This window comes from Cavia porcellus, unplaced genomic scaffold (assembly GCF_034190915.1).
Source record: "Cavia porcellus strain 051 isolate PalLab524CR breed Dunkin Hartley unplaced genomic scaffold, mCavPor4.1 scaffold_17, whole genome shotgun sequence".
NCBI classification, from domain to species: domain Eukaryota; kingdom Metazoa; phylum Chordata; class Mammalia; order Rodentia; family Caviidae; genus Cavia; species Cavia porcellus.
Window position 1 is genome coordinate 47,246,680 of NW_026947500.1, and position 13,613 is coordinate 47,260,292.

The window sequence follows — 13,613 nt, forward strand, 5'->3', positions numbered from 1 at the left end:
TGTAAAAGGAATAGTAGGGTTTTAATATTTGTACTCGAAGTTAGAAAAGCAGTGAACAATAGGTTTGATAGCAAATAACTGATATATTTTAGTTTTGTTTACTCATTAGTTGCAGAATATGACAATCTCGAAAAGTATGTAACAAAGGACAAGAAATGAAATAAAATAACATAAAGTAAAACAAAAATTTTAAGACATTCTAAAACATAAAACACTATATTAAAATGTTACAATACATAAGAATCAAACAATTTTTAAACAGAAAGGCAAAAATTACTGTAAGAATGATTAAAATTTTTGTTAATTATAACTAACAATTGATCAAATTCCAATTCCAAAATTTTCTACCGAAAACAAATTTTATGAATGTCCATAAGAACATAAACTTTGCCTTAAAATGACAAACACTGCCTTAATTACAACATTTGGCTTAACTACTCATAATTGTTTCTTAGATTCACTGTTCATTGAATCAGTTTTCTCATACAGAATAGAACATTCGATAGCATTTAACCCAAATAAATGCCATAGACTAGCTAGCATCAAAGATTTTTCTCCTTTTGTCTTATCCATTTTTTTAAAAAGGCTTGGCCAAGATTAATAATTTTTATTCTTTGCAGTTCTGAATAGGTAGACATAGATAGCTGTAGATATACACACAGGTGATGTTTAATCCCTAGTATTTTAAAGTTAGGGTTGGGGTTAGGATGTGTGCATTTGGTGTGTGTGTTTCATGCCCCCGGATGTCCACTGTGCTCTCCTTTCTGTCATGAACTGAGCAGCTTTACTCTGCCATACTTGTACTGTGATGTCCTGCTCCACTTCTAACTTGGCACTGGAACCAGCTGAACATAGACTGAAATCTCTAGAACTATTACAAATAAACCCTTCCCTCCTTTAAGATTTTCATGTCAGGCACTTTGTTGCAGCAACTGGAAAGCTATCCATTACATGTGGCCACCAAGGATAAAACTACGATAGGCCGGCTAAGGATCATAGGAAAAGGCCTGAAAACTATTGGGAAAGGCTGATAGTGGACCAGGCCCACGGCAAGTTTAAGCTAACAGGGCTGAACCTTGGGAATGTTCCAGCAGTCTTCCTGATGCCAGACCCGGTCTATGGGCTCCATCTGGGATCTCTTTCCCCGCACGTGAGATCTTCAGATTTTACCGGGTGCTCATTCTCATTGCTCTGGACTGAGTACAAGCCCCTCATAATAACTTTTATATTATGTTAGCTTTTGTGTCCTGCCTCTCAGTCTGTGAAACTCTGCTCCCTGTTCTGCTGCTCAAAATTGCAGACAATGCATCCTGAGGCAGTCAGCTGCTTGGCTTTATGCAGTTTCAGGGCGGCCTCACTCTGCAGGTTTTGGCTTCACGGTCTATCTAGGGCTTTGCACCAAACTCGGTTTCCCTATATGAGGCCTGCTACTGCGTTCCAAGTTTTAACACTTGAATTGATTTTTCCCCACCCCATTGAAAGAATCTTGTGTAAAGGGCTGCTTCTAGTCTGAGGACGTGTGGACCTCGCTGTTCTTTCCTTCCTGTCTTTACTTGGCGGGGCAGTTTCCTAACTGCCATCCTGAGGGGGCACCCAGCCGGTGTGTAAAACAGGAGCAGGCGAGAAAGACTCCAACCAACCTACCTTAAAGGAAACTCCTTGCAGCTGCTTTTCTTCAGAAGCCTTCCCACCGTTTTTTTCTGCGTTTTTCTGCCTGCTCCCTTCGGAGGAGCTTCAATCTGTGTCTTCCTCTCTGATTTCCTTCCTGCTTTCCGGTGCGAAGCCCTCACGTGGCCTCGTGGCGCACACACCGAAGGTTGCTGCATCCATTTCTGGTTCTCGAGCCGTTCCATCGCAGATCCTTCCACCTCCCCGGCATTATTCTGTTGCCCATACGGAATCCTCCTGCCTCCTACCGGAATCCTTCTTCCTCATACGAGGAATCCTTTCGCCTAAACCCCGGATGCTTCTGTCCAACGAGGAATCTTTCCGCCTCCACGCGGGATACTTCCGCCACTTACACGCGATTCTCTGCCTCTCACCTGGGATCCTTCCACCTCCTACCAGAGACCTTCATCTCCCACCCCACCCCCATCCTTCCGCCTCTGCCTCTTGATGTGGATTTGCATCAGACCCTGAGGTGGCTTCCAAGTCCTCCACTGGCTCCTTCAGGTTCCCAGCTTGCACGCAGAAGGCTTGGGCAGGAAGCAGGAGGCTGCACTGGCCAAGGAATGAGGACAACATGAGTCCCCCACTGCTGATGGGAGTCATGCAGTTAACTCAAGACGGTGAGAGGCAAGGTCCCAGGGCAACATGGCATTCCTCAGTCCCGGCTGGAGTTGTGCCTATTTCTGCGTTTTGAGCCATGTTTCAAAACTCCTGGGTGCACTGGGAGTCACTTGGCCCACTTTTGGCTCCTGGGGCAGATGGTTGGCAACTACTTGCTGCTAGGATTATTTCCAAAAGATGAAAAATATTTCCAAAAGATGAGAGGTATAAAATAAAAAGCGGCCTTTATTCTGAGAACACAGAGAGAGATGACCGGCATCCCCACCACTGGCGTCCAGCGATCTCTCCAGCGGACACGTGGCGTGGGGGCATGTAAATAGCCTCGGTTTGGGGTGGAACCTAAGGTGGGCATTAGGGATGTATAGGTAGCCCATTGGTCCTAGGTTTGGCGCCATATGTAAATTTCCAGGGGTGGGAAGATGGCATCACAGGTAACTTCCTAGGGGCAGGGGAGATAGGGGCTTCCTGCTTCCAGTTGAGGCTTTCCTGGCTACAGTGTCCTGTCTGGGCTAAAACCCTTTCACTTGCCACCTGGAGCTCATTGGGTGTGGACCAGTCGGGCACTGGGGACTCCCTGTGTCCTCTGGTGATTTCATATACGGAGCATGGTCTTACTGCCTGTGGGTGAGGTTCTAAGGCTTCCCCACACACTAGAATTCAATCTGCATATGGTCAGGGTCTGGGACTGGATTGCTGGCCCTGCTTCCTGCCTAGAGTTAGCTAGGCATGGCCCAGTTAGGCCTGCCAGTACCTCCTGTGTGTCGTAGGGTGATTTCAGATGTAGGGCACGGGCTTACCGAGTCTTCCTCTTGTGCTGGAATTCAACCTGCATGCAGTCAGGGCCTGGGACTGGATTCCAGACACTGCTTGCTGCTTGCAGTTGGCCGGGCATGAACCTCTTAACACTTTTAAGCCTCAGAAAGTCACAATAGTCTATTCCATGCAAATTCTTTTTAGTTGTTAACATAAATCTAAGAAATTTCATCACCTTTGTGTGTACTTGACTTTGTATATATGGAAATAACAGCATTCAGAGTTGATACCAAGTTAGTATTTTTTTACTTTAAATTAATAGTTTTATTGGTACAGATTTTACATGTAATAAAATTGTTCTATTATGAGTGAATTTCAGTAATTAATATATTAATAAAATTGTACGACTATTACCACAGTCTTAAATTTGAAACATTTTTGTAACCTCAAAGAGGACTCAGGTCTATTTATAGCTTTTCCCAATTTCTACATCCAGATCTGTGCAGCCATCAATTTACTTTTTGTATTCCTACAATTACTTCTGTGAGAATTTTATGTAAAATTAATCCACATGAAATCTTTTTTGCCTGGTTCTTTTACTTAGATAGTGTATTTAAAGTTCATCCATAATGTAGCATGTACCAATAATCAACTTCGTTTTATTTCCAAGTAATATTCCCTGTGTGGCTGTTTTGTTTTGATTTTTTGTTGTCCTAGGAATTGAACCCAGGACATGCTGAGCTAGCTACATCATCAGATGTTTTCTTTTAATTTATTTCTGTTTTGCTTATTTATTTACTTTTTCATTTTATTTCATTTTTCCAGATATGGGTTCTTGCCATGTTGCTAATTTGGTGGGCAGAGCTGTAATTTGCTCTGTTTTCCTCAGCCTCCCATTCTTGACCTAGAGATCTGTACTGCTGCACCGACTCCCCTGTGTGTCTGTACCACGTTTATTATCAACCCATGAATGAACATTTGTATCTTTTGTTGTTTCTGTTATTGTTAATAATACTGCTTTTGTAATATAATATTGCACATTTACATATAAGTCTATAACAGTGTAAGAATAGAAATTTTGTTCCACATGGCAATTCTGTGTTTAACCTATTTATAAACTGTCAACCATGTTCCAGAGGTTCCAAACCATTTACCTTTTCAGCAACAACATGTAGGATTTGTAATTTTTCCAGATTCTTTTCATTATTTTTTTCATTTTTCTTGCTGCAATGTGTAAGGCCATTTCTTCATTGTGGTTCTAATATGCATTTCCCTAAAGATTGTTAACAAAAGTCAACTTTGATATATTTGCTGATGAATTTGTAATCTTTGCAGATGTGTTACTCCCATATAATTTTTTGCCCATATTTAATATGGATCAACTTTTTTATCAGTAGTGAAACACCTTCACATATTCTGCATACAAGTCTTTTACCATATCTATTATTTTAAACTCTTCTTTGCAGAAAACATGTACGTAGGCTTTTTTTCTTTTTATTCTATCTTAATTATTCATTTTGAAAAGAAAAATTTTTTCAGCTGTATACATCAATCTCAAGAACTCATTCATTTACATATTTTAATTTTTATAGTTCCTATTGATCATTTTTTCTTCCACGTTTTGCACTTGTATGTAAGAAATTGTTACTTAGTTAAAAACACTTTTTTCTTTATTTGGGCCTTACATTTAGATCTGTATCAGTACACTTGTAATTCTGATTCTTCCTCCATGATTGTTTAGAATTAATGATAGTTAAGTTTAATTACCAAGCATTAGTAAGCATGCCTAATGATTAATGCCCTCCCTCTTAGTCTTTGCATTAAGTAGTTTATTTCATGACAAACCAATAAGTGGACTTTAATTCTAAGATTTTTTATAGATTTAGTGGTTAATATAACTAATGAATACAACCGTACTATATTTGGTTTAATAAACAAAGTTATTTATTACTTAAAGCAGTTCTCAATTTTGTCTTTGTTTGGAGTCTAAAAGTACTGGTTTTTCTGAAAGTACAAATAGCTATAATTTTGTGCTTTATCCTTTTCTTTTTCATTGTTGCTTTTAAATTAAAGAATTCTTCCATGAGTATATATTTTTTTGTTTTTCCATTGTTTGTATTATTTTATTAAGTTTAATCAGACAGATGAATTCCATATTGTGTTATTTTATTATCATATGCTTTCCTTGGAGTGTTTCAAGTTTTACCCTATATGTATTTCTCAGTTCCCACAGAAAAATATTTGCTATACAATACACCACTAGGTAAATAGCATCACCACCTTTCTGGTTTGTTTGTTTGTTTGTTTGTTTTTTGGTTTTGGGGGGTTTTTTTGTCGCTTCCTTATAGGACAACACATATAAACATACACAAATGCACACATATATTTACTTTTTGAATGATAATTCTTAACCATAATTTATATATTAGAGAATCTCAGAATGATAGAGCATGTGAGATTATGTTTCAGTAAATGTAAACAACAAAATCTTAATGGCTTATGATAACCAAATTTGTTTTCACATACAACACAATCATTAAAATTGTAAAAGATGATCTAATCTGTACTCCTTATTTTTATGACCTAACAAAAGTCCAAAAATAAAAAAGCAAAGGAACAAATAGTAGGCAGGCCATGCAGAAAACAAATAAATGATGTGACCAAGTAAAAAAAGCAACCTTGTGGGTATAAATAGGATAAATACTCTAAAATAAGATCTATTTAACCTCCATAAAGCGACTAAACCTAATAAAAAGTCTTTATAAGAGACACACATAAAGCACAATTTATCATACTAAGTATGAAAAATGGGTGAAAGATAAATTAAGCAGTATTTAGCTAAGAGAAATCTGGAGATTGAATTATTCCCACAAAATGAAATATATTTAAAGCAAAACAGTGCCAAAGGCAAACAGATCACTTTCAGTAAGTGTTCAATATTCTATCACACAAATTAGACAGAAACAGTATATAATCTTGTAAGGAGCTGGGAACCAAATCAGGAAAACTGTAGAAAAGAAAAATTATAATTCCTAAGGAGGATGTTAATAAACTGGCAAAAAAAGCAAATTGAATAATGTGCCATAATGATTGAGTTTTACATTTGTGTCAATGCAAACCAAAAGTGTAAAAATAATTCAACTCAAAATATTAAATAAATATAAATTATATGGCTGTTTAATTAGATTAAGAAAAAAATGTTTGCTGGAAGTATCTTAGCTGAAGGTATAGTTCAATGAGAGAGCACTTGGTTGGCATGTGGGAAGTCCTGGGTTTAATCCCCAATACTGCAAAAAGGAAAAAAGAAATGTCTGTTCGTTATACAAAATTACTGACTAATGAAAGAGTGTGTGTTCCCTATATATTTTATAGACATTTCTGTTCAGTATTTTAATTCATCTTCAAGTTGGTGCTATAAAATGATAAAATGACAAAATCTAGAAAGACTACAAAGAAAAATGACCTTGTATTTTTCATCAAAAACAGTCTATAGAAAATTCATATCAATATAGGTAATTATAATAATATTACTGAATAAATATCCTGCTAGGTTAAATAAAAACAAGCCCAAAATATTCCCATCAGGTAATAAAGATCCAGGCATATCAATCTTTCTTTAAAGAAAACACATACACACATTTATGTGCACACAAAGCTATAAGCATTCATAACATGCAAATAAGCATTTGTGTAGCCCTGACTGTATCTAAGGAAGACACTTAAAGAAATGAAATTATGTAATCTACAAAAATATATAATACAATTTTACAATCCTTATAATTCTACAAACTCAAGATGTTATGAGTTTAAATTTTTGTCATCCATGCTTTTTTACAATATTCCCTTGTTTTTCAAGAGTTTCAATGACTCAGGAACTTATTTCAATTTCAAAATTTGAGTCAATATAGTTATGTTAATTTTGTTTTTCTGAAATCTAGTTTATTTTTTGTTGAATAACATTACAAAATTAATGTAATTTTTTCAACTATTTAGCAACAGTTTTCAGACAAAATGGGGGCTCAAGTTTTTCTATATACAGCACAGTTTTCACACCAAGCTCTGACAATTTTTGTCTATTCTCGGAGACTGGTCAGTTACTTCAGTCTTCTGTTGTGTAGCTTTAAAGATATAGCTTTAGAGTTCATCAGCAACTAACTCAATAGTAAAGTATAATCAGGTCTTTTTATATCTTTTTATATTGGTTATTTTCTTTTTTCAATTTCTTTTTGAGGGAGATTCTAGTTGTGTAGTTTGTGCCACCCTTAAATTCACTACGAAGTATGTACCCAACGCTTGTTTTAAACTGGAGGTGATGCCTCTCTGCCTGGCCTCATGAGTGCTGGGATTATAGAAATTCACCAACATGGTTAAACCTATTGGATGTTCTCGTATCTCTTTAAATCATTTAGTTGTTGCTTTAAAAGAAAACTAGGGAGTTGTAATCACTCCTATAGTACAACGAAGCATTTCTGATAGTCAAACTCTAGACACTATTGGGGTTTTCACCATTATTTCCCAATAAATCACCATTTGTTTCAAGATCTATAAAGTAAGCAAGCATAAATATATGTATGTGATTCTCAGCTCCTGTGGACTCTGAAACTGTGTCAAGTTTTCATGACCATGATAGTGATAAGGCATATGTATCCTGTGAAATACAATATCTTCCAATCTAAATGCATCATGTATTTTTATGATTAACTGAGTTAAATTCTTTTGTAAATATTTTAAGTAGCAAAGCAAACTTAACATAGCCCCCCCCCAAATGTATTTTATGCACACCTGTGTCCAGGGCAATGGTGTTCTGCTAATGTTAGCTACCTACAAGGCCACCCTGGCAGACAGTGTAAAATGCATTGACTATAAGCCATCTATTCTCCTTTGATATTAAAATATGTTGCCAGGCGCAACACAAGACCCTATAAAATAAAGCAGTATTTATCTGCTTAAGCTTCTTTACCAAACAAGTTACAGACAACAGGAACAGATGTTACCTGACTGCTGCACACACTATAGGTTCAAAAAATCTCTTATTTGAATTGGCAAGGAAAACTGCGTCTTAGGAGGAGAGTTACTCATTTCCAACAAATGTAAGTCTTTCTGAGCAATTTTCAACACAGTGTAAGGCACAACCAAATGCTGGGGTTGATTATGATAATCAGGAAATAAATTAAAGGCAACATGGAAAAGTGGAATTTCTATATAACAGAAAGTTCAGCAAATTCACAAGTGTTTGGATTTTGAAGTCGATCATCAATATATTACAAAAAGTTAGAGCACCCTTGTGATAACAAGAGAGTAGTAGTTTAACCTTAAAGCCTTTTATTGAATTAAACTCCAAAGCTAATTACTTTAGGAGAGTAATGTTTATGTCTTTAACAGAAGTAAGGACACAATAATTACTTGGCAAGAAGGCAATGTAATCTGAACGATACTGTACTTAATTATTCTCTGAAATTTATGGTAATTATTTTAATGAAAACAATGGAAACATATGTACTAACAATTCCAATGCAAAATGGTATTCAAGGGATGAAGTAATAGTTACCATAAGAAAAAAAGCACAGATATCTCTGTTCATGTATTTGTATCTGTTCTGGACAGAGTAAGATTTTAAAGAGTAATCCAATGGAAAAAATCCAATGAAAAATACTTTATCAGTAAGTTCCACATATGCTTAAGACTCTGGAAAACAGTGTATTCAGCTACACAAAAAAAGTGATGTCTTATATATCCACTTAGAAACCAGAGTGCATTATTTTAAATTGTTGAAGCTCCTTGAATTGGACTTTAAGACCTTTATAGCCATGTATATGTGCGTGTGTTACTTATCTCCATGAGGCAATATATTCTCCTTGAAAGCTCATTCCCAAGTATTAACCATGCCATGGACATTCTCACCTTTAGGTAATTTCTTATGTTGTTTACCTACGCCATATAATTAACAAAATTATTACTGCCCAGTTAAGTCAATATGCTTCTCTGTTTCATATCTAGAATGGAAAAATATTTACAGAGTAAATATATTTGAAGACTTTCTTGTTTAATCTGACCTTGGTTAGATAGAATTTAAATTTAACATAGACAAATATGTGAGAGTACACATCATATTTATTAAATTCATTCATAAATGTTTCTTCTTCAACAAGTTAACTTCTGGGATCTTTAAAGTATAACTTCATTAATGATACATTTTTGCTTGTTTCAAGTTTATGGCTCCATCTCTTTACATAGAGTATTCTGATATTTGTTTGATACACTGATTTAACTTGATTAAGTCAAGTGAAATCACATATATCAGAACTCAGTTTTTCCTCACATCTGCCATATAGGAAGTCAAAATATGCATTTGAGATAATCCTATGATAAAAACACATTACATCATTTCATTTCATTTCATGTTTAATGAATCCCTTAGTGGAATTGTTTAATTGCTGACATAGTTTTCCACAGGGAGATTTAGATAACAGAGTTTGGGTCCCTGAAGTCTGATGTGAGATTGAACAAAAGCTGACTCAAAACCTTCAAAGCAAATATGAATGAAAATAGAGCCTTCCTAAAGGGGGCACAGATTCTTTCTATGAATACAAAAGCTCTTCCCCTCCCATAGTATGATAAATGTTGCAGTGGATTATTTTGAACTGTTTCCTTTACATCAAATTTGTTTGAGCTAGGATAGCAACAGTACAGTGAGCAGGTGAGTGAAAGCTGGTGGCTGGTTAGTGCTCTCGTCGTATTGGAAAGTAGAGCTGGGTGGGCTTTTCTGTGGGCACCTTCTGTACAGTTGAATATGCTACAAATAGATTGCTAATGTCTTAAGAGTAAATGTGCCTGGCATCTTGCAGGTTTAAAACCTAGTGTTTCCAGAGGCTGGGACTTAGCTATGCAGCATGAGTACCTGCCTGGCTAACATAAGGTCATGAGTTCAATCTCCGGGACCCCCTAAAAGTATCTAATGTTTCCAATAAAACTGACATCAACAACACACTAGTGTTTTGAGTGCTGTTAGCCTACTTTATTGTACATGCTTACAGTATATAATAGCTACATTGCTCATGAGCAGTTAGTGCATGTACAAAGCTCACCTTAACTAATTTTCACCTCTCCCCTTTCTGCTATCTCCCTCTATGTCTTGGTTATCTTCCAATTTTTGAAAGATTTATTTTGATATGTCATTCTTAAGATGACCTTCAGCATTATTAGGTGCTGAATAGAAATCTACTTGTAAGCAGAGTTCTCATTGAGTGTTAAGGTTTGTACATAATTGTAAAAAGTTTGAACAGATTAAAATATCAACACTGACTTAATTTATATATAACTATATTTTTGTCTTGTGATAATGACACCAACAGTCATCAGTCCATAAATAATAGTACTGTGAGGTATTGGACATTGTCATTAAGGGAATACTTTAAAATAGAATACTAGAATCCAATATTTACAACTAATTCCAATATTAGATTATTATATTTAACTCATGTACAAACATATTCTTTCATACCTATTTCATAGTACAAGCTACTAAGCTGATATTTAAAAATTTTCTTAATATTTTGTTCTCTCTTGTCTTTTTTTCTTGCCTTGATCTATTTGGATTTTATATCTAATATATATTAATCATTAAGAAACTTAAATGTGAGCTTTTATGACACAAAAAGTCACTTCAGGGTCTAACTTAGAAGATAAAATTGTATATATTTTACCCTGTACCTCCAGGAAAACATATCAATAGCTTGTGCAATCTGTTTGGAAACAAGACAGCAGACCAGTTAGAAAGAGACTATTAAGAGGTTCCAATGAAGAAGAACAGGGATGACTTTTCAAAACAATGTCAGAGTAGGGTTGTGTTTCAGCAAGAGAGGCCTTGTCTAACCCTGGAACTTTACCCTAGCACTTAAAAATTTCATTAATGGGAAAGCAGAAAAACTTGATATTTTCCATATTTCCATTATTGAATCACTAGTGCTTGATTGGGAAGACTCCGTATTTAGACCAGGAGTGCAGGCACAATAATGGACAAGACAGAATTCTCAGGAAACACATGATGTTGGGAGGTGACATCCACTAAATGTAGCTTTGGAATTCTTCTGCTTAAGTGTCTGTTCCATAACCCTTTGCAACCTCAACACATGCTTTTGGTCTGGGGTCAGAAAAGCTATCATTGCATAGGTGGTGAGTTTAGAAAAGTAAGAGGATTATTAACTGAGAAAAGAGCATTTGGACAGAAAAGTATGTTTTGAAGGAAGCCCCAGGACAGTTCCACCCCCTGTGATGGAGGATTAGTGAGGATGCTTTGGGATTAGGACAGAAACCAAGAGAGGTGTAGGTGTAGAGACGTCAGGAGAAGTGGGTATCATAAAAAGGGAGTTTTGTCACTTGATATAATAATGCACACACATTTTTAAAAGACTGAATTTTTCATAAAAATATAATTTGTAATGTTAAGCAAAATAACATTTTTCGTTGTTGGAACAAACATCCTACTTCGGTAGGTGGAAATGAGGTTGGGGAAATGGAGTGAATGTCTGTGAGGAAGCATTGTCATGTTGTGGAGACAGTGAAGGATTCAGACAAAGTCGCCTGTTATTAAGGGTGAAGTAGATTTAGGCATCGTTATATGAGGAAAGAGCATGATCCAAAGGTGACTAGGAGCAGCATAGGGTCACTAATAGACGTAAAGACAGTCAGATGCCATTAACTGCAGAAAAAACAAGCTCATTTTCCCCAGAGAAGAAAGGAGTGGAGGGAAAGAGAAACACTGAGGTATTCAAAGGTCAGCATGAGCATTCTTTTGCTGTTAACCATTTTTCTCTGGAAATTAAAAGTTACTTTTTGAGAATGAGAAAGAAATGTTTAAGTAGTACCACGAAAAAGCAAAGGGTTAGAATAACTATTAAAGGAAGGTGATAATCAATGTGAACATTATGTACATGAAAAATGTATTTTAATTAGTTCATCAATTGATTTTAAAAACAAAGACAATTCATAAATTTCTGATTTATTTGTAAAAGTTAAAATGTATGCTTTCAAGTATGCAACTCTAGGCACAGCTCCTTGATGTGAGAATGTGTGAGTGGATTTAGAGAGACCGTTTCTAAATCTTTGACTTTTTCTATTTTCTGTGGTTAGAGTCAGTTGTCGCATCCACTTCTGCCCTTACGCCAGCATCACTCCAGACAGGCAGAAGCACCGTGGATAATGAGGCTGGAGAATGGCACTTTCACTTCTGACTTCCTTCTCGTGGGCTTCAGTGACCACCCGGCACTTCAGCATGTGCTGTTTGCTGTGTTCCTTTCCATTTACTCTGCCACCCTGATGGGGAATTGTGACATGGTCGTGCTAATCACATTCAGTTCCCACTTGCACACCCCGATGTACTTTTTTCTCTGTGTGCTCTCCTTCGTGGATATGAGCTACTCTTCTGTCATTGCCCCCAAATTGCTTGTGAACTTGATATCTGATGTGAAGACCATTTCTTACAACGGCTGTGCTGCACAGTTATATTTTTTCTGCTCTTTGGTTGACACAGAATCTTTCCTGTTGGCTGCCATGGCGTATGACAGGTACACAGCAATTTGCAACCCCTTGCTTTACAGCATTATTATGTCCAAGAGGCTTTGTTGCCAGCTTGCACTTGGAGCCTTTTTGGGGGGGACCATAAGTTCAATTATTCACACCACTAATACTTTCCTTCTAGACTTCTGCTCCAAGGAAATAAACCATTTCTTCTGTGATATTTCTCCACTTTTCTCTTTGTCCTGCACTGATACATCCATGCATGACATCATTCTGGTGGTGTTTGCTAGTTTAGTGGAAGCTATTTGTCTTCTAACAGTTCTCCTGTCTTATATTTGTATTATAGTAGCCATCCTTAAAACAGGGTCAGCAGAAGGAAGAAGGAAAGGATTCTCCACCTGTGCTTCACACCTGGTGGTGGTCACTATTTATCACGGCACGCTGATCTTCATTTACTTGCGCCCCAGTGTGGGCCGTTCAATGGACACTGACAAAGTGACTTCTGTGTTCTATACACTGATTATACCCATGCTGAACCCCCTCATTTACAGCCTACGAAACAAGGATGTCAAGAATGCCTTGAGAAAAATGATTAACCACAAAAGCCTATCATAATGTAAGAAATGGGCCATGCAATTTGCTGAATATTTTTTGATTTCTGTTTCAGTTCATAAGTTAGTTTAACATGGATATTTCCAATTCTGTGGATAGAAAATTAACAAATACAGAAGAGTGTGAGTGCTTTATATTATGCCAGGCCTTTCTTACATTACATGCATAATGTATATTTTATTGTTTTACAGTTGAAAGTTTTAATATTCATTGCAGAGGAAGATTTATCCTTCACTTAATTATCCACTTCCCATGTTCTTCCCTTTTTTTCACTTCCTTCTCCAAGCATTTTTTATAAGTACGTGTAGGAATGGACAAATCACCTACATGATCAGAATCCTTTTTATCAAAGAAAATAAATATATTTCACAAGGATTTATCAATTGATTTTAATTCCCATGTAAATATGCTCACATTGTAAATTACCTCTCCAGACCTACTCA

General features: G+C 36.3%; 1 protein-coding gene across 1 annotated transcript; it reads left to right on the forward strand.

Annotated features, from left to right (window-relative positions):
- Positions 1-12,240: 12,240 nt before the first annotated feature.
- On the forward strand, positions 12,241-13,173 carry LOC106026336 (olfactory receptor 5AP2-like). The gene has a single exon (XM_013146413.2). It carries the CDS (start codon positions 12,241-12,243, stop codon positions 13,171-13,173), a length of 933 nt encoding a protein of 310 aa, XP_013001867.2.
- Positions 13,174-13,613: the final 440 nt, after the last annotated feature.